Here is a 22681-nt window from a genome sequence, read left to right on the forward strand (position 1 = left end):
TTGGAAAACAAGGAATTGAAATAAAAACATAGATTTGCTTATCAGGAGAAATTTCTGATTCAAATATACCCTTTAATTTAATTGGACAACTTAAAACTGAAATGTCATTTGGAATTAGAGATTTAATTCTGTTAAACTATAAGAAATGAGTGAGATATGTGCACCTGTGTCAAGTAAGATTTCACAAGACACATCTTCAATAAATCCTTGTAGAACTGTCAAAGGATTATCTCCATCAGCATAAGGAGCTAATGATACATCAAACTCTCTTTCAGTGTTAGAGCTGCCTCTAGCTTTACCCATGTCTAGTGAGTAGTTTGACATTTCTGTCCTTGCCAGTATGATATTGGAATAATAATTATTTCCAGATTTTTCTTTATTCTCTGATTTCTTATGTTGAAAACAAGATTTATCCTTAACATAACAGTCTTTAGCAAAATGACCGGGTTTATTACATCTAAAGCATTTTGGAATATATCTCCTTTGAGATGTTTTATTCCTGTCAATACCATCAGATTTACAAGAGAAAGATTATCTGTAAGATTACTGGATATTGTTAAATCCGATATCATCTTAAACAGAAGTTCCTGTCCTTGTACTACTGGTCTCTGTTGTCTTTCTAGTTCTTCACTAAGAAATGTTTTTCTAATTTTCCCAAATCATGTAATTGTACTTTGGAATCAGATTCTGAAACATTTTCTGTTAGATTTACAGAAATTTCATTACACTGTTTCCTTTTCTTAGCACCTTTTAATTTATAAAACTTTCCTTCTTTCACTTTATCTGCAGCCACAATGCTAGGAGAATGAGTTTGATTATACTGAAAAGAGTTTACCTGTTTATTATTTTCAGAATGAAATATATCTCTAAGTCTCTCTCTTCCTTTTCTTTAACAAGTTCAAAACACTGTTCAAGATTTTTAACCTTTTTCTTGCATGCTATTTCTTTCAAATTATCTTTAAGGCCAAGCCTAAATTGATTAAACAGCAATCATTCTAAAGAGGATTTCTCTTCAGATGAAACATTAAATTTATGAGCAATGCTCCAAAGTCTATGATAATATTCTGAAACAGACTCCCTATTACCTTGGATGCACTGATGAATTTTCCAAATGTTAGATCCTAATTCTCTTACACTTCAAAATTCTGATATTAGTAACCTTTTTTTAAAGTTGCATAACTGTCAGTGTCTCTCAGTAAAGGAGGTGTGTTTAAGAATGTTTTGGCTTTGTCCATTAATTTATTACAAAGTATAATCAACACATGAAAATCTGACCATTTTCCTAAATCTCTAATTTTCTCTGATTGGTGCAATGACCTCCATTTTTACTATTTCTTTCAGAATCCAAAAAATCACTGACTCAAGACCAAAATACAAAATAAACACATTTAATAAAACAAAAACAATATATATATACACTTCAAACAAATATTACATAACTAACTACAAATTAATTGGATCCAAGGCCTTTTAAAATAAACTTACACTTAAGACTAGACTAAACACTTTGTTTTCACAATGACAAAATGTTCGTGGCCAGTTTCTTTTTCTGTCAAGGCCCATTTCCGAAGATATATAACATTATTCTTAATTTTCACAGGATCCTTTTTCTTTATTCATGTAGCACACATTTAATTCTTCCTGACTTAATTCTGTCTCCTTTCCAGTAGAAATAATAGTTAGATCCGTCTTCTGTAATACAGATGAAACTTCCTAATCAGAGTTTTCTCGAACATTCCTTTAGAATGTAAATAGCAAATTCTTCTTTTATTCACTAAAATGCTTATTGACAATCTTAACTCTTCCAATTAAAAAAACTTACAGCTACGATTTCCTTTTCGGAATCTACTATAAATCTTCCAATTAGTGTTTCCTCCAATATTCCTTTTAAAATGCCTATAGCAATATTTCCCTTTTATTTATCAATACTTATTCCACTTTGAAACTTAATAGTTCCACGATTCCTTTTTCGGAATATACTATTAATTTTCCTCCGAATGTCACATAAAAAAAACTCAACTTCCTCTGAATCTAAATATCTGCTGGGCTGTGTTCTAATTTCCTTCCGAACACTGTCCTGTTTATAGCCGTTACTCTGATACTGAACGTTTTCCTTGTCAGGTGTCAATCACACATCAAATTTCTCGGCGAGCATGCGCACTCCTTGAAAATGGCAAGCGAGAGACTAAATACTGTATAATGGCTGACACGGTTGTTTCCGTTAGCGACAAGAGAATGTCTTCATAAAACACAAAACTTAATATTTTAAACTACTATAAAAATTTTTAAAGTAAAGCCTGTGTAGCTCAGTGGATGTGGCGTTTGCACACCACGGCACTTGGCCGCACGAAGGAAGACTTGGTTTCGAGTCTAGTCGGCGACTAGAGGAAATTTTTCTAAGCCTTTTCTCGACCGGTTCCCGAGTTAGTCGATCTCTGGCATGGGCAAGCGGGTTTTTCCTCCTGCAAACTCGGGTTTTTCGTCCCGTAAACTCAAAAAAATCGACTGTAGAACCCACATTATTTCAGACATTAAATATATTGTGTTAGGGTTAGGGACCACGAGATGGTGGCAAATTTGAGCCGTCTCTCTCTCTTCACTGTGTACTGCTTAATTAGTGATAGCCTTGGGCCATCTATTTCTGATTGGTACCAGCGGAGATTGAACTGCCCACTCAGTCTCCAAAAGTTAGATAGGGCTAAATGGCCTCGTCTACTCCTGTACAAGGGAATAAAAAGGCGTTAGTTGATTTGATTATTTGATTATTTGCACTATTTAAACCACAACCCCCCCTCCACAATAAAGATTACACCAAATCTATCACCATCCCCTACATCCAGGGCACCTCTGAGAAAATAACCAATATCCTCAAAAAATATGACCTTACTTCTTGTTACAGACCATATAAAAAGTTGGCATCCCTTATCTGCTCTACCAAAGACCAACCACTTCCCCTAGACCTACCTTGTCCCTTGCAGCTGCAAATTGTCCTACTTTGGCCAAACAGGTAGAACAGCAAATATCAGGATTTCAGAACACAAAGACTACATCCAGTTTCACCAGTACAGCTGCTCTGGGCTGGCAGACCATGCCTTAGATACCCACCATAGAATTCGCTGGAAGAAAACAAAAAATAATACACTGCAGCAAGTTTAAATACGAAAGATCATTCAAGGAATCATCAGCAGCTCTAAAAAACGTTCCTAACCTCAACAAATTTGGGTGCATGAAACTACCCCAAATTTGGGAGACTTACATTATGAGAACTTAAGCCCAAATGCCAAGACAACCAAATTAGTTCACCAGAGGGCACCATTAGCACTTTAGGAACAATATTAGTTTCTTGCTTTCTTCCTCATTTGCTTTTGTTAGTGCCTGCATGCACATACCATATCTTTATGTTCCTGAAGATGGCAACGTGACATTGCCGAAATATAGAAGTTATTCATTAGAGTTACCTTTAATTAATATACTTTATATGCGTTGTTAATTCCGTAAACTAATTACCAGTTATGTATGACCAACATATAAGCCTTGCTACTAGAATTATTTAAATATGGTAAGTACATAAACTTTTTAACTGCTTTACATATCACTTTTGACAAAACCATTTCCATAACGGGCACATCGCAAGTGCCGACAATGCGTGTTATGAAAACAAAACTAATAAACATACTAACATAAAATATGTAAAAATATTCAAAATTTTAAATTATGATTATTTTTACACTATCATATCCTAGACACCCCGTGATGGTACATGGCGGGAATTTGATGATGATGATGATGTTAACCATCACTCCTAGATATCTCAACTCCTCTACTTCCAATAAAGTTTTCCCACCAAATCCCATTGCTACTTATCAAGTCTCAAAACCCTACTTTGCAACATTGAACTGACAGTTCCACTTACCTGCCCATTCATGCAATCTATTCAAGTCCTCTTGTAAGCCATAACATTCACTTGACTCTGCATCACTCTCCCCAGTTTTGCATCATCTACAAACAACTGAATATCACTAGTTAAACCAATCCCAATATCATCAGCATACAAATTGAACAACAATGGTCCCAAAACTGACCACTGCGGTACACCACCAGTGACCTTTCTCTTTCGGGATACTGCACCCCCATATACAACTTTCTGATACTTATCCGACAGCCAGTCACTGATCCAACTCAAAAGTCTGTTAACCAATCCCATTTGTTTCAATTTATTTAAGAGCTTATCGTGTGGCAGTCTATCAAAAGCCTTTGCAAAATCAAAGTACACCACTGTATATGCATCTCCCCTGTCCAAGGTATTTGTCACCTTGTTATAGTACATAAGTAAGTTAGTGAAACATGATCTCCATTTAACAAACTCATGCTGATAACCACAGAGAATACTGCTGTTATCAACCCATTTCTGTATCCTACTCCTCACCAATCTCTCTCCAGCACCTTCACCACAACTCCAGACATACAGATTGGCCTCTAATTTGAAGCTATAGTATTATCACCACCTTTATGCAGTGAAACAATTTTACCCTCCTTCTACTCCCTTGGAACCTGTGCTGCAATACTCTTATTGTAGCATTGGCATGCCTGTTTAACAACATTCCCTTAAGATGAGTGGTGATATGTCATCAAACACTATCATCTTATTGACATCAAGGTTCTTTATTTCCTCAAACACCTCTTGCTCACTCACAATTAAACCATCCCCTCCTATGTCATCTACACTAAGTTCTTCATGATTCCACACTGATCAGGATCAAACACTCTTATAAACTGATCACTGAATACCTCAACAATGTCTTCTGCAGCAGTTACCACTCTACCACTTTCATCCATTAACTTCAACTTACCATGATCATTTTTCCTTCTACTTGCCACAAATCTAAAAAACTCTCTAGGGTTTTTCTTTGCCTGATTTGCCAATTTCTGCTCATACTCTACTTTGATTTTCTTACTAACCGAGTCACTCTCGTGGCTTGTTCTTTATACTTTTCATGTTACTGATTATTACCATTATTCATCTTGTAATTCTCGTGAAAAGGCTTAGACGTTGGTTATGCATTTTCACTATATTATTTCAGGAAATTACAACGTACTAGGATATACATTAAAATAAATTTTAATACATTTCTATATTTCGGCAACGTCACGCTGCCATTTCAAGAACTTAGGTACAAGATATGTGCACGCAGGCACAGCAAAACAATAAATGAGGAAGAAGTATGAAGCTATTATTTCTCCTAAAGTCCTGATGCTGCCCTCTAGTGGGCAATGTTGGTATTCTTGGGCGACTGGGCTGAAGGTCTTCTGATGTTTGAGGAAGTCTCATGCAGCCAAATTTGTTGAGGTTTGGCTCGTTTCTTAGGGCTGAAGCTGATTCTATGAAAAGCCTTTCATATCTGTATTTGCTACGGTGTATTATCCTGGCTTTTTTCCACCATATTCTATGGCAGGTATCCAGAGCATGGTCAGCAAGACCAGAGTGGCTGTATTGGTGAAACTGGATGTAGTCCTTGTGTTCTGAAATTCTGATATTTGCTGTCCTGCCTGTTTGGCCGAAGCAGGACAGCTTACAGCTGCAAGGGACCTGGTATACACCAGGTAGGTCTAGGGGGGGGGGGGGGGGAGGTTGGTCTTTTGTTGAGCGGATAAGGGATGCCAATTTTTTATATGGTTTGTAACAAGAAGTTAAGTTATGTTTTTTTACGATTTTTGTGATTTTTTCTGAGGTGCCTCGGATATAGGGTATGGTGATGGATTTGTGTAATCCTTGTTGTGAGGGGGAGGGGGGGGGGTTGTGGTTTACTGGTTTTAATATTTTTTGGATTTTTTTTGGGGGGTGGGGTAGCCATTGGCTGAGAACGTGTTGAGGATGTGGTTTAGTTCTGTGGTTAGGGCATTGTCATTCAAGCAGATAAGTTTAGCCCTGTTGTGTAGTGTCTTAATGACTCCATATTGTTGTGAGGGGGGGGGGGGATTGTTGGTTAATGTATCTGCCTGTATGGGTGGGTTTTCTATATACTGAGAAAACCAAGGTTCCATCAGGCTGGCGGGTGACTAGTGTGTCTAAGAAAGGAATGCAGTTGTTTTTTCCCTCTTCCAGGGTGAATTTGATTCTGGGGTGTTGGTTGTTTATACATGTTAGGAAGGAGAGGAGTGCATCGGAGCCATGTGGCCAAATAGCGAACACATCATCAACATAGCGAAGCCAAATGGTTGGTTTTTATGGGGCAGAGTTTAATGCTTTCTCTTCAAAAGTCTCCATATAAAAAAGTTGGCCAAGGGTGGGGAGAGTGGAGAACCCATGGCTGTCCCCTCTATTTGTTTGTAGAATTTTCCTTGCCAAACAAAATAGCCTGAGTTCATTGTGAACTGAAATAGAGCTGCGATATCGGGAGGAAATTTAGCTTGGATTAGTTCTAAGGATTCTTTGAGTGGGACATTTGTAAATAAGGAGGAGACATCAAAACTGACGATTATGTCAGTGTGTTTGAGTGTAAGGTTTTCTATGCTGGCTTTGAAGTGGGCTGAGTTTTTTATGTATGAAGGTGTGTTGCCAATATAGTGTGAGAGAGCTTTGGCCAAATGTTTTGCTAGTTTGTATGTGGTGGAATCAATGCCATCCACTATGGGACGTAATGGCACATTTTCCTTGTGAATTTTTCGGAGTCCATAAATTAGGGGGGGTATGGAGTTATATGGTTTTAGTTTGTTGGTGATTTCCACAGGCCAAGACGTGACCTTCTTAAGGAGCCTGTGGAGTTTTCTAATTTGTGAGTTGGTGGGATTGTATTCGATAGGGAGGTAGGTGGCACGATCTAACAACAGAGATTTCAGCTTACCTGTGTAATCTTTTTGGTTCAGCAATACTGTGGCATTCCCTTTGTCAGCTTTGGTGATTATTATTTTCTTGTTTTTCTTTAATTCTAATAGAGATTTAATTTCTTTACTGGGCATGTTGGTTTTAGGCGGTTTGGCTTTGGTCAGAACACAAGCTACATCCAGTCTAATATCGTTGCCGACATGGCTTGGGAGGTGTTGGATCCCGCGTTCAATCCGTATCATGATATCCTCAGCAGGTATTCTTTTGGGCGCAATGGCAAAGTTGTGGCCACGTGCGAGAGCATCGAGTGCTTCAGGTTTCACACTTAGTGACGACAGATTCACTACCGTACTGGTAGGAAGTTGCGGTTTTGAGATCGCGACCTTTTTTAAATTTTCGAATTTTTTGATGTGTCGATCTCGGACTAATCTAAACTCTTTCTCCGCTGCAGTGCACAAGATGTTGCGTAAAATCGACCAAATTTCGTGGCTTAAGGTGATTGAAAGGTCATCTTCGAGTGCCTGTATAGCTGAGTTAGCTTCACTCAGGAAACGGCGAGTGGCAGCAATTTGTTCTCTGAGTAAGGCTTGGCTGGCACGGTAATAGATACGAAGTGCCTTTTGTGAAGAGAAACGGTGCTTGAATTTCACACAGTTAGGGATTACCTGGTTATCTCGGCAGCGCTTCAGGAAGGCGAGACGATTCAGTTGTCTTGCTAGCTTCAACTTCAATTTACCGTAATGGCGTGCTTTACGTGCGATAACATCTCCGTGGATTATCTTTTTTGGCGGATAATATTTTTTGGATTTTTTTTTTGGGGGGGTAGCCATTGGCTGAGAACGTGTTGAAATATTAAAACCAGTAAACCACAATCCCCCCCCCTCATCACAACAAGGATTACTCTAAATCCATCACCATACCCTATATCCGAGGCACCTCAGAAAAAATCACAAAAATCTTAAAAAAACATAACTTAACTTCTTGTTACAAACCATATAAAAAATTGGCATCCCTTATCTGCTCAACAAAAGACCAACCTCCCCCCCCAGACCTACCTGGTGTGTACCAGGTCCCTTGCAGCTGTAAGCTGTCCTACTTCGTCCAAACAGGCAGGACAGCAAATATCAGAATTTCAGAACACAAGGACTACATCCGGTTTCACCAATACAGCCACTCTGGTCTTGCTGACCATGCTCTGGATACCTGCCATAGAACATGGTGGAAAAAAGCCAGGATAATACACCGTAGCAAATGCAGATTGAAAGGCTTTTCATAGAATCAGCTTCAGCCCTAAGAAACGAGCCAAACCTCAACAAATTTGGCTGCATGAGACTTTCTCAAATTTGGGAAACCTACATCAGAAGAGCTTCAGCCCAATCGCCCAAGAATACCAATATAGCCCGCTAGAGGGGCAGCATCAGGACTTTAGGAGAAATTATAGCTTCATACTTCTTGCTCATTTATTGTTTTGCTGTGCCTGCGTGCACGTATCTTGTACCTAAGTTCTTGAAAATGGCAGCGTGACGTTGCTGAAATATATTAAAATTTATTTTAATGTATATCCTAGTACGTTGTAATTTCCTGAAATAATATAGTGAAAAAAAAAAAAAAATATTCATCTTGTACTTCCTATTACTATTATTACTATTATTACGGGCAACTCCAGGGAGTCATTGGACTCATCGAGGGAGGCCCCAAATCATATTCATCACAACTATTTGACATTCATACAGTATCTATCATACCTCGCCTTGAACTCATTCACTGTCACAGCATCCACCACAGACTCAGGGAGTACATTCCACTCATTCACTACTCTAAAAGTAAAGAACCCAGCTCTAACACCTTTACTAACCACACTTTTGCCAAGTTTCCATGGATGTCCCCTAGTCCTCCCACAACCAGCCCTGTACTCAAAAATATCTTCTGAATTAATTTTATAGAAACCCTTCAGTAATTTGAATGTCTCAATCATATCTCCCCTCCTCTGCCTATCAACCAATTTTTGCAACCCACAAATCCTCAACCTGTTCTCATACGGTTCATTCCACAGACCTGCTATCATCTTGGTCACTCGCCTCTGGATCCTCTCCACCTCCTCCCCATCAAGAAGAAACCTAGGTGACCAAATCTGAGCACAGTAGTCTAGATGGGGTCTTATCAAGGCTCGATACAGAGGAACAATAACCTGCTTGTCTCTGCTTGTCATCGTATTCTTCAGCAACCAAGTGATTTGATGAGCTGTTTTGGTCACTTTTGCAATGTGTCCCCTAAATTTCAATTCCTTATCTACCAACACTCCTAAATCTCGTGCCTCATCAATTTCCTGGAGCATGGTTCCACCAATGCAGTAAATTGCCGCCAATCTTTTCACCCCAAAATGCATAACCTTACATTTTGCCACATTAAACTGACATCCATTCTCCTTAGCCCAGACCTCCAATCTATCCAAATCATCCTGCAAAATTTTGACGTCATCTGCATTCACTATTGCCCTACCCAACTTCGCATCATCCGCAAACAAATGAACTGTTCCTCTCAGATCATTTCCTATATCATTTATGAACAAATTAAACAGCAGTGGTCCAAGAACAGATCCTTGTGGCACACCACTAGTCACAGGCCGCCTTGTGGACTCTACTCCCGAGTAAACCACTCTCTGATATCTCTCCGTCAACCACCCTCCTATCCATCTCACCAACCCTATGTCCATTCCCATATGCTGCAATTTACTGATTAGAATTCCATGTGGAATCCTGTCAAAGGCCTTGGCAAGGTCCAGTAGAATCACCGTAAACCCATTACCCTTATCCAGTTCAGCCGTCACTGTGTTATAATACGTGAGCAAGTTACTGAGGCATGACCTACCCTTCACAAAACCATGCTGTCCCCGATACAGTATCCCATTTTCTTCTATCCAATCTTGTATTTTCCTCTTGACTATTTTCTCTAAGACCTTGACAATGATTCCTGATATGCTAATCGGTCGGTAATTTACTACAGCAGTCTTGGAACCACCTTTATGCAGTGGAACTATTTTCCCCTCTTTCCACCCGCTCGGGACTAACCCAAACCCGAGACTCAAATTAAACAAAATGGTCAAGGGTACTGACAATTCTTTAGCTGCTTCTCGTACAACACGAGCTGGTATACCATCCAATCCCACAGATGTATTGACATTGAGGTTATGCAATAGACTACTCACCTCCACTTCATTAACCACAATTCCCGTATAATCTACTGGTTTATTCGTTTCTGCAATGTCACCACCTGGATGATATACTTTTGCAAAGTGCTCACTCAGTAACTCAACTATCTCAACTGATTCAGTTACCTCCCTACCATCGGCATTCTTTAAAATCAATCTGCCATGTACATTTTTCCTTTTACTTGCTACATATCTAAAAAACTGTTTAGGATTCTCTTTAGCCTGCATGGCCAATGTTCTTTCGTAATCCTTTTTTGCTTTTCTTACCACACTCGTCACCCTTCTGGCCTGTGCTTTATACCGTTCATGTGCCTGCCGGTCACCCTTCTCCTTAAATTCCCTCCATAGTTGTTTCTTTTTTTGCAACTCAAGCTTAATGGTGTTATTCATCCATTTAACCCCTACTTGATTTATTATTCGGACTCTAGGTATACAGTCAGCCATTGCTTCATGCAAGCACTTCTTAACTACCTCCCATGCACTATCAACTTCTAGTCCTTGCAGTTGTACATGCCATGGCACTGAACCAATCAAACTCCTAAGCTTGTCATACTTTCCAGCCCGATAATTCCACATGTACCCTGTCTTAATTGAAAATTCTACACCTTTAGCCACCTCCCAAGTTAAGACCCTATGATCACTCTCACCGATTGGTGGCAATGTGGTCATATTTGTTACAGCCAAATCCTCAGATGTAATTACTAGGTCAAGCACTCTCTGACCCCTAGTATTTTCCATTACATGCTGTCGCAGATAGTTATCCCTTAATAACCGCATAAAATCCAGTTCCTTCCTTCCGTGTGTCCTCTCCTCACTCCAATCAATGCGACCATAGTTGAAATCTCCCATAATAATCACCCTCCTTCCACCCATTTCTTCTATTTGCTTGTGCATACTGTCACCACCATCTTTTCCATCACCTGGTCTATAGCAGCACCCAATTGTATATTTAGTTCTGCTAGCCACAATCTCACACCAAATGGCCTCAAATGTGCTCTTTTCTCTATCCTGCAATTCAACTTCTATTCTCCTTGGCTGGAGCTCGTCAGCTATCATCAACAATACTCCTCCCCCCATTTTATTCTCTCTGTCATTCCTGAACACACTATACCCATCACATTCAATCCCACTAGTTATATCATCTACAGTCAGCCATGTTTCACTAATACCTATAACCTGTGGTCTGGAAGTGCCAACCATGGCCAAAAACTCTTCCTTCTTGTTCCTAATACTCCTAGTATTAGTGTACATGAATTTAAGACCCCCATTAGCCCCAACCCTACCTTGATGCCTTATATTAACTATCCCACTCAGATTTGTTGTCCTTATTTGCTCCGGCATATTATATTCATTCTTACATTCAACTGCCTCCATAAGGACTGTATCTTTACTCCCCCCCCCTAACAAATCTAGTTTCCCTGAGTTTGCACATCCACCACATTCAGCAACACTTTCTCAAGTCTTCTTACACCGTAACCATTCAAATGCAAGCCATCCATCTTATATAGATTCTTTCGCCCATCAAACTCACTCCACACATCCACAAATTCCACATCACTCGTCATACATAACCCACGCATAAAGTCATTTGCAATTATAGCCCTCCTTTTAAACATTTCACTGTCATACCGTGGCAAAAGACTAATCATTCTAACTCTCTCACTCTTTTCTTTTGCTACCTCAAACAATTCATTCAGGTCTTCTATCATTTCCATTTTATCTCCTTTCAAATCATTCGTACCTGCCACAACAATCATTTCTTTCACGATTTCCTTTTGCTCTCTAATAGACGCAGTTACGTCCTTTATGGTCGCACCAGGTTGGTACGATTTTGTCAAATCCTCTACTAACACACCTCGTACTTACGAGCCTCCATACAGCACTCTATCCTTCATTTTGTTCATGTTCACATTCATACGTCTATTTTTCCTGTCATACCTTTTATTATTGGTTGGTTCATTCAGTCTACTTTTGTTCATGCACTCTAGCTGCTGTTTTGCTCTTTCTATCGCACTATTCAACAACGCGGTCTCACTCAATGCATCTATCTCATCTTTTTTGTTCTCTGAGAAACCATTTATACTATCATTCACACTTTCTACGTTCACACTCTCACAATTTTCATGTACAACCTTGCCGTTTCCTGTCATATCCCTGTTTCCTTCATTCTGAAGGTTGACAAAAATATCACACTCACGATCCGAAATACACTTCAATTCCGCATTCTCCCTACATTTTCTACACACATTCAATCCTTTATTATCATCTAACCACACACCGACCGCACTCCGCAAAGCGTACATTTCACAGCTAGTACACTGACTCATTTCTTTTATGCTACCGTTCTTTGATAACGATGGCGAACCTTCATTACTGGCCGCCATTTTCCTTCGCACAGGTGCCATTATTATCTGTGACGTGTTTTTTCAAATTATACCCTAATCTTTAATAATTATTCAATTAATAAATAAGAGGAAAAAAAGTACAAACATCAGAACATTTAAGTACTAAATATAATTAAATAAAATGGAATATAACTAAATACAGTAACTTAGCTTCGTTTTGTCTTCCACCGTTACGCGTTCGATTCCGACGGTACCAAAATATATTATATCGCGACAGCAACTAACTTCCAAAAAACAACCACTGAAGTACACTCGTATTCAGAGAAATAATTTAGCACTCAAAAACGTAGAAAAACGGGGGAAAAAGCGGACTATTCACCGATTAAAAATCACTTTCTTCTGCACAGCTCAAATTCACCGCCACGTGCTACGGCGACGCTAGCGCCACTCCAAAGTACCTCCAAAGTTCACTCCAAAGTTCCTCCAAAGTACTTTCTTTTTCCAGATTCCATGCTTAAGCTCCACATTCATCCATTTCACACCTATCTTATTCAACCTTTTGGCCTTTGGAATACATTCACACATTGATGTTATTGTTATGTATTTCTTTGTCAGTTTCCATGAAGCATTTATTTTCTTACTGCTCAACTCCTTGTTCCATGTTATAGCTGCAAGCTGTCTCCTAAGCTTGTCATAATCACCAGTCTTATAATTCCTCATATATCCTTTCCTCACAAAAGTCTGCATATGACTAGCCACAACACGGGTGAGATACTTCATGATCAATTTCATCAACAAACAATCCCCAAAGCCCCATTACCATTATAAAGAAAAGAAAATCTGCTATGGCAAACTATTCACCATAACTGTAGTCTCCACCAATTTTCTGCAGTGAGAGTTGAGTGCACTTAGCCTAATATATAAAAGAAAAAAGGTATGAGCTGAAGTATTTTTTACCTTATATTTCATTGAATGTTTCAAAAATTTTCAAAAAAATTCAAAAGAATGAATGGAAATATTATTTATTGTATTCAATCAATTTTTGCAATTTTAAAAAAGTTAGATACACAAAATATCAAGCACCTAGTTTCATGATTTTTATCTGCAATTTAATTTAATTTTAATAAATTAAGTATTTTATTTAATTGAAATTAGATATGTAACTCAATTGAAGAACATAGTGTGTAGGATATCCTTGATGATTTTTTAGGTCACAGTATAACAAAAATGAATAAAGATATATGTTTTGGATTGGAGACCAGTGAAATTAATTCAGGATGGAACACTGCTTTATATTAACCACTAAATTATATATATCATGATTAGCTTCAAAAGCATACCTTCTAAGGTTCTTGCAAAGCGAGGCATGAAGTGAAATCGTGGGCAACCACTATCATCCCCATAAGCTTTCCAGTCCAAATCTATCAATTCCAAAATTTCATGAAAGAGATAAGTAGTGAACAACTCTAATCCTTCAATAGTAAAGTTGTCTGGAAATTTCTCAGCAATATAGAGGATTGTATATTCTATGTTGAAGCGAATTATTTTACATGTTGGCAATTTTTCTAGAGGAGAATGAGAAAACATGGAAAATCCCTCAAAGATAAATTCATTTCCATCATGTTTGATAGTTGTTGGGCACTTTATCTGCAATGAAAAAATAATAATAAAATAAAAATAAAATAGAATGTGTGTGTATATATATAATATATATATTATTATAAATTAATTATGGTAGTAAGTTAAAAAGAAAGTTAAACAGAGTAAATCATAGAGACCCTGACTTATATGATCTGGACTGTCGACAAGTTCATCTATAATAAAAAAACAACATATCAAATTTTGTTTATGATTAGAAGCAAAAGTAAACCAAATGTCATCTAAATTAGTGTTTCTCAACCTTTTCACAGTACATATTCCCACAGATTTAGAAGATTTTGCATTCCAAAGAGTTCAGTTTTTAAGGATTATCATGCTTAGATACAAGTCCAATGTAACACATTCTACATATGTGCAGCTAGACTGGTTGGCCAAGCAGATAGAATTCCTGCTCTCCAACAAACGGACAATGCAACTTGACTCCAATGAGTATATAAAGATTTGTGTGACTTTAGATGGAAGACAATCTTCATTATCCAGTGGGAGAACATCATCCTGCTTATCAGAAATGTGAAGTGCCTTGAAGAAGCCCACTACAACATTAATATGTTATAGATATCCAAACCTTTTGTTGATATGAGTATTATAAAAAAAAAACAATGAACATTTACAAACATATAAAACATGCAGGCATTTTATTAATTTGAAATACTAGTTTGTATCATAATGCAAAATTATGAAACAAACTAGTATTTCAAATTTGAATATCTCATATTTTTACTAATTTGAGATATTCAAATCTAGTGTCATCTAGTGAACACATGAAATAAAAATCTAGTGTGTTCAGCATAACCCTGGGGTTCCAAGAAACACTTTTAGGAGTTCTGCAAAAAAAAATAAATAAATAAATAAACAATAATAATAAATAAATAAATAGTTATTCAAGGGAGGAATGGAAAAAATGTGTGTGAAAGTTCAGCTATGGTGTGGAAATGTGATAAAGATATAAATGTCTTTGAACATGGTTATGTATGTGGCAAAGGGGTGGAAAAATATGCTTTGGGTTCGGACCTTTTAAGTATGTCTGGCGTGGGAAAAAGAAAGTTCTACAACAGGGCCAAATAGGCTAGCTATTATAAGAATAGGCTAGCTGGTAATTTATGTCTATACACAAATGTCAGGAACATCAGAAATAAAGGGGTTGGGTTCATTGCTTTATTGAATATGATGTGGCCTAAGATTGTTGGCATTAGTGAAACCTGGTTATCAGAATCAGATATGGTAAGTGGAATTGAGTGAAATGGGCATGCTATTTTTAGGAATGACAGAAGAGATAGGAAAGGACGAGGAGTACTACTACTAATGACATCAGATTACTTAAGCCCAGTTAGGGTAGAAAAGCAAGAAAACAATTACAGTAACAATGTTCCATGTAGCAGTGAGTCTGAGTCTGTCTTGTGTGAAGTGGAGACTAACAAAATGAAATACATGGTGGGGTGTTGCTACAGACTTGGTGGCTCAGTTGCAGGGAATAAAGAAATGCATCACCAATTGAGTGATCATTATGGGTGACTAATTTTCCAAAACAGTGATTGAGTAGATGAGAAATCTCATGATAAGAAAGAAGAGGAATTTATTGAATTGTTGCGAGACAACTTTTTCAAGCAGCATGTGAAAGAAGGAACTTGAGGTCAAAGAGTGTTGGATTTGCTCATAGCATCAGAAGGGGGGGGGGAGGCATCTGTTAAGAATATGGCTATTTTATCAACAGTTAGTGACAGTGATCATGCTGTGCTTTCTTGGGAATTATCTAATTGTATTGATGCTCCAATTAGAACAGATTACATATTGAACTACAAAGTTGGAAATTATGATCAACTGATCAGAATAGTATCTTTGGTCCAATGGTATCATTTATTGAATTGGAAAAATGTCAGCATTGCATGGGAATCTTTCAAAAAGTGCATAAATGAGACAGTATCTGAATGTATCCCCTAGTGTTTGAAGATTAAATAAGTTGGGAGTGAAACGGTTGTGCAACCTTATTAAAGCAAGAGATCCAAAAGAAGGAGATGATGTGGAAAGAATATCGTGAGAATAAGAGTGAGAGGAGTTATGAAATATATAAAGCTCAGGCAAGAAAAGTAATGAGTATTGTCCTAAAAGCTAAACCGGAGTATGAAAAGTAATTGGTCATGCAAGCTAAAGGCAATCCAAAAGAATTTTATCATTTGCTGCAAGCAAAAGAAAAAATGAATGTGAAAGAATAACTTTACTAAATGCAGATGGTACTCTAGTGTCGGAAGTTAATGCGATCGTTCAATTAATGAGTGCTCACTTTTCTAAGATATACCAACCAGGTGTATGTAACATGGTGCAGAGTGCTGCTACTACATTGGATGAAGAGTTAGAGGATCATGAAAATGAGGTGAAAAGCTGTTGTATAACCTGGAGAACAATTTGTTTACAGGGACAGATGGAATATCAGCCCATTTGCTAAAGGAATGTTCAGCCGAATTGGCTAGGCCTTTCACATGTTTGTATAACTTGAGTCTCAGCTCAGGAATGATATCACAGGAATGCAAGGAATGGAAGATAGTTCCATTGTACAAGGGTGATGCAAAAAACTCATGAATAAACTCATGAACATTTATGACCTATCAGTATCTCTGGTGTGGTAGTGAAGATTTGAGAGAAGTTGGTAAGAACTCACCATCATCATCATCAATAACCATGGGTCCAATGCCCGTAGGTGTCTGATGACATCTTGATATGATTCTTCCATTGCATTCTATTTTGTGCAAGATGACTCAGTTTGTGTATAGAGTTTCTGCGCCATTTGACAATGTCATCGCCCCATTCTCTGTTTGGTCTTCCTTTTTTGTTCTTTCCTTCAACCATCAGAAACAGCAGCAATTTTATTTTCCTCTCATCGTTCATTCTACATATATGGCCAAAGACACATAGTTTCCTTTTGATTATTTTCTGGATCAGGTTTTCTTTTGGTTGTATTCGTCTGTAGATTTCCTCATTGTTCACTTTCTGGATCCAGCTTATTCTCAAGATCTTTCTATAGCACTTCCTCTCAAATGCTAATATCCTCCTTTCAGATCCTCTCAGGAGTACCCAGGCCTCACATCCATAGAGCATGCTGCTGAAGTTACAGGTTTCTACAATGTGCAGGTTAGTTTGCATCTTTATACCTTGGCTCTTCCATATTTTGTCCATGGCTTTTAAAATAGTTGTTGCTCTGGCTATTCTAATTTTTATCTCTTTTTTGGGGTCCAAGTCATGTATGATGTGGCATCCAAGATATGTGAAGTGTTCCACATTTTCCAGTTGAAATCTGTTCAGTAACTCCTGTTGTCCGAATATCATTGTTTTAGTTTTTTCAAAGTTGACATTTAGTCCATATCTTTTTTTCCTTCTGTGTATAGTGTTTGCAATGTCTGTTCCAGCCTTGCTGTATCTTCTTTAGTCAGCACGATGTCATCTGCAAAAGCAGAGGTAGTTTATTCTCATGCCATTTATTGAAATGCCTCCACCTTCTTCTTTAATCTCATCTAGTGTTCTTCCCAGATGTGTGATGAAGATGATTGGTGATATTGGGTCCCCTTGTCTTGTGCCTTGACTAGTGGCAAACCAATCGCCAGCCGCACCTGCTACCCTGATTTTTGCTTGTGCTTGGCTGTTTATATCTTTCAGCAGATGGATCAATTTATTGTCCACACCATAGGATTCTAAGACAGCCCATGTCACATTTTGGTCAATATCATCAAATACTTTTTGGAAGTCCACGAAACAGCAGTATATCTTTTTGTTCTTTCTTTGAACTTTCTCTGAAACAGCAGTTCCACTAAACAGCATTTGTTCTTTCTAAGAACTTTCTCTGCTATTAGTCTTAGTGTGAGTATTTGTTGCACTGTACTTCGATCTTCTCAAAATCCAGCTTGCTCATCAGGAAGATGTGCCCCGGCATTCTGTAAGTATTTTCATCAGCACTTTGCCAAGATGACTCATTTATGCAATAGTTCTGTAATTGGTGCATTCTAAAGCACTGATTTTCTTATGAAGAACAACCAAGAATTTTTTCCACTCTTTGGGAGCATACCATGATCTCCATATTTCATTACATAGTTTATGCATTTCTTATACAACTGATTCTCCCCCATATTTTAGCATCTCGCCTATTATGTTGTGTTATGTCGTTACCTTCTGTTATTTTTATCTATCTTATCACTCTAGTGCCTTCTAAGATTATCTATAAACTAGTTCTCTGGGGCTGTTCCCCTTTTCGGACTCTGACAAAATTTGTTTGATTTGCTGCACCAGCCAGAGCCTAAGAACAGAAATTTCTTGTCCTAGGGAAGTTTCCCAGAATTAAGTGCCATGAAATTTAGTAAAGTAAATTAGGAAGCTATAGATATCTTAACTTTGCAGTCATGGCCTATTAACTCTAAAACTGTTTGTATATTCCCCTGTACACATAGGTCCGAAATTTAATGATTGGTGAAGTCAGTCTCATGCCTAGATCACACACAGGCTTACATAAGAAAACATATTTATTATATGGCTAAAAGGATTTCAATAAATCAGATACAATACGAAGTTAGCATTCTACCTCAAGCAAAGCAATACTAAAATAATGATCTAAATCACACACACACACACACAACATTCACACTTTAGGCATATATTTCACTATTATATATAATTCATCTACTAAGTATTTAGCATATTATTCACATATAATTTGGTACGCAAATGGTACAAGACACTATTCGGTTTCTGAACTTATGAATTATTAACTAACAATCCCTTTACAATATTCTTGGACCCATACAATACTTGGTTTCTCAGACTACTAGTCTAATAAGTTTAGAGAGTCCCTGAAGATGCATTATCATTAAAGTTCTCCTTCTTTCAGTCAAGTTTTTCTTCCTTCCCTTTCACAAAATTCTTATGTATTTTGTTTTTCACAAAATCCATAATTTCACAATTCACAGTACTTTTACCACTTTGCAGTGTTGACATTGGGAACCTTTCGTCCATCCTTTGTTGTGGGATATCACCACTGCTGCAAACTGCTACCACGTGGAGGTCATGTGCTTGTTTCGAAATGGCCACTCTTTCTTGCTGGACATTCGCTTATCACTTAACCCGACCTTCTTCAAAGGGAGTCCTTTGCTGTCTTTCATTGGCACCGTTTCACTGATGGCCCGCGTTTGGGATCTGCCGTCGTCTTGTGCATAGCCTTGACAGACTTGCGTTAGTCAGCCACGGGAGAGTTGATATTGGTCATCGCCGTCTGCATCGCTGGTCTGCACGAGGGAAACAGCAACAGAAAAAACGGGTAGATACCAAACTTGTGTAACCGTATTTATCTCCCCTTTCCAGTGCCCTCTTTCCATGCTCGAATCTTGTTCACCGGAGCCTCCCTATTCGTCCCAATGAGGGGATGTCACTCTGCCGCCTTACGGTGTCTGCTCTTTTCGGGGAACGCGTGCCCCGATTGCCTTCTACGAATACTCTAGCTTCGGGCTTTACGTCACCGATGGTAGTTAGCTCACAACCTTTGGACTTTTGTTGGCAGTACATTTACTTTCTTGCATAGGACATAATTTTAATACTAATATTTAAAATAATATTATACATAATCCAAACATATTATTTCAATAGCATAGTTTCAGATGACATATTCAAATCTCAGACTTATCTCATTTTCTATTTTAAACATGACATGTTTTCTTATAAAATGAGCTTGATTGCTAGGAGCACAAGTATGTTCTTATTCAGTGTTGTGCTTTCTGTTAAATCTTGTATGAGTGACTCTTTTGTTGAAAGAGTCCCCCATTCAAGATCTAACAGTTGTCATCTCTAGAACTCTTGTTGTTCTTGAGATGTTTTATAGCCTTATTCAACTCCTCTTCAAAGATCTCTGCTGGTGGAGAGATTGCTTTTAGTTCTTTGATTACTTCTGTTGTAGTATTGTTTAGTTGATTTTTATATAGTTCGCTGTGCAATATCCTATCCATCTGTGTATGATTTCAGTCTTATCCATCAATACTTTACTATCTTCATCAGATCTTTCCCATACTTCATTGCAAAAATGCAATGAAGTATGGTAAAGATGTAGTACGGTATGGTGTATAACTCATCTGCTGCCTCTGAATTATCTCTTTTAAGTTTCAGTTCTCTTTTCTCTTGTACCAATTTTAGGGTTTACTGAGTTATCCATTTCTTGTTGATATTTTCTCTTTCAGGAATTACTTCCTCTACTGCTTTTTATAGCACTGTAGTCAGTCATTCTGCTCTTGCGTTTATATTTTGTTTTTCACTTGGGATCTTAAGCTTAGTTTCCAATATGTTCTGATATGGTGTTCTTAGCCTGTCTTCATTTAGTTTTGAGATGTCTCCGGCTTTTTGGAACTTTCTTTGTACTTCTGTTTCAGTTATAGTATTATATTTGCAATCACTAAGCTGTGGTCCATATCAATATCAGCTCCTTGGAATGATCTGCACTGTTGAACTGAGGTTCTCCATTTCTGGTCTATTAATATCAGGTTGATCATATTCCTGTGTTTGCCATCAAAGAAGCGCCATGTCCATTTACGACAATCTTTATGTTGGAATTTGGTATTGCAAATCATCAGGTTGTTATCCGTGATAAATTCCAGAAGCATCTCTCCACGTTCATTTCTTTCTCCATATCCAAATTTTCTCATAATCTTTTCCCATTCTGTGTTATTTTTGCCAATCTTTGCATTCTAGTCACCTCCAATGATGAGTATATCCTGCTTTGGCACCTCATCAATTTCTAATTGTAGATCCCTGTAAAATCTCTCAATGTTTTCATCTGCACTCTCTGCAGTGGGCGCATATATTTGAATGGTCATGATATTAAATGGTTGGGCACTGAATCTTGCAACCATTATTCTTTCACTATATGCTCCTTCTTGCATCTCTCCCAAGCTCTTCAAGGAAGACTAAGGGTTTGTCAGATAAGTGTCGATGTGCTGACAGTAAAAAGAAAATACGATTGACATCTGATGCCAAAGAACAAGAGAAAAGACTCATGCTGGCTCGGACGTTGCCCAGTCAAACAAGGTCTGTGTCCCCAATCGAGTAATCAGAGTTGGATCGAAAAATCAGTTACTGAAAAACAAAGACAAAAAAATCAAACTCAGGCCTGTAAAGGATGGAATATCAATTGGTACATAAAATGTCTGTACACTCTGGAAAATTGCAGTTGCTTCAAGAAGAAATACAGATGTGATATATTGGGTATTTCAGAAATGAGATGGACATTGTCAGGAGAATCAAATGGTGGAAGTGTTCTCTGGTCATGAAATGAAAGCAAGTATAAAGCAAGCATAGGTTTCCTGCTAAGTAACAAGGCCTGCCAGGCAATGATAGGATACAAACCAGTCAGTGAAAGAATAATGGTTGCAAGATTCAGTGCCCAACCATTTAATATCACGACCATTCAAATATATGCACTCACTGCAGAGAGTGCAGATGAAAACATTGCGAGATTTGGAAGAGCCGAGCTATAAAGATACAAACTAAACTGCACATTGTAGAAACCTGTATCTTCAGCAGCATGTATGGATGTGAGGCCTGGGTATTCCTGAGAGAATCTGAAAGGAGGATATTGGCATTTGAGAGAAAGTGCTATAGAAAGATCTTGAGAATAAGCTGTCCAGAAAGTGAACAATGAGGAAATCTACAGACGAATACAACCAAAAGAAAAAATGATCCAGAAAATAATCAAGAGGAAACTATGTCTCTTTGGCCATATATGTAGAATGAATGATGAGAGGAAAATAAAAATGCTGCTGTTTGGGATGATTGAAGGAAAGAACAAAAAAGGAAGACCAAACAGAGAATGGGGCGATGACATTGTCAAATGGTGCGGAAACTCTATATACAAACTGAGTCATCTTGCACAAAATAGAATGCAATGGAAGAATCATATCAAGGTGGCATCAGACACTTACGGGCATTGGACCCATGGTTGTTGATGATGATGACGATGAACAGTTTGTAGGAACTGGCATACAGAAATGGGCAGCCAAACAGGCTATACTCTGCAAGGAGCAGCACGGATTTACTAAAGGAAGGTCATGTTTTAGTAATTTGCTCATATTTTGTAACAATGTTACAGCAGAGTTGGATAAAGGGAATGGATACACTATGATAATATTGGATTTTTCTAAGGAATTTGAATAGCATACCACGTGAAAGACTTGCATAAACAGTAAATATGGGATTGGAATATAAACTCTTGACTTGGATCAGGGGATGGTTGACAGACAGATATCAAAAAGTGGTATGCAAAGGATGTGAATCTGTCAGATTTAAGGTGACCAGTGGTGTAGTTCAGGGTTTCCGCCCCCCCCCCCCCTCCAGGCCATTGTTGTTCAATCAACATTAATGACATCTGGCAGGATTTAACATCAGATGTGCAAATGTTTGCCAATGATGAAAAGATAGGCAGAGCAATCAGGGATACCACTGATATTCGGCACTTACAAAATGATTTAAACAGGCTGGAAATTTGAGCAAATGAAAATGGATGTCATTTTAATGTTAGTAAGTGTAAAGTTATGCACTTTATCGTGATGAGATTTTCAGCAGCATATTATATTAGCAGGGTTATGCTACAAGAAACTGAGGAGGCAATGGATCTTGGTGTATAGGAAT

General features: G+C 37.9%; 1 protein-coding gene across 4 annotated transcripts in view; it reads right to left on the reverse strand.

Annotated features, from left to right (window-relative positions):
* The window catches only part of drosha (ribonuclease 3 drosha), a 454213-nt gene that overhangs the window by 276909 nt on the left and 154623 nt on the right, over window positions 1-22681 (reverse strand). For all 4 annotated transcript variants that reach the window (XM_090395920.1, XM_090395901.1, XM_090395928.1 and 1 more), the window contains one exon: window positions 13717-14023. In XM_090395920.1, the coding sequence (XP_090252046.1) occupies window positions 13717-14023 (307 nt within the window). The remainder of the gene's footprint in view (window positions 1-13716; window positions 14024-22681) is intronic.

This window comes from Typopeltis vanoorti, chromosome 1, assembly GCF_054136105.1.
Source record: "Typopeltis vanoorti isolate ZY-2024b chromosome 1, IOZ_Tvanoo_1.0, whole genome shotgun sequence".
Lineage (NCBI taxonomy): Eukaryota > Metazoa > Arthropoda > Arachnida > Uropygi > Thelyphonidae > Typopeltis > Typopeltis vanoorti.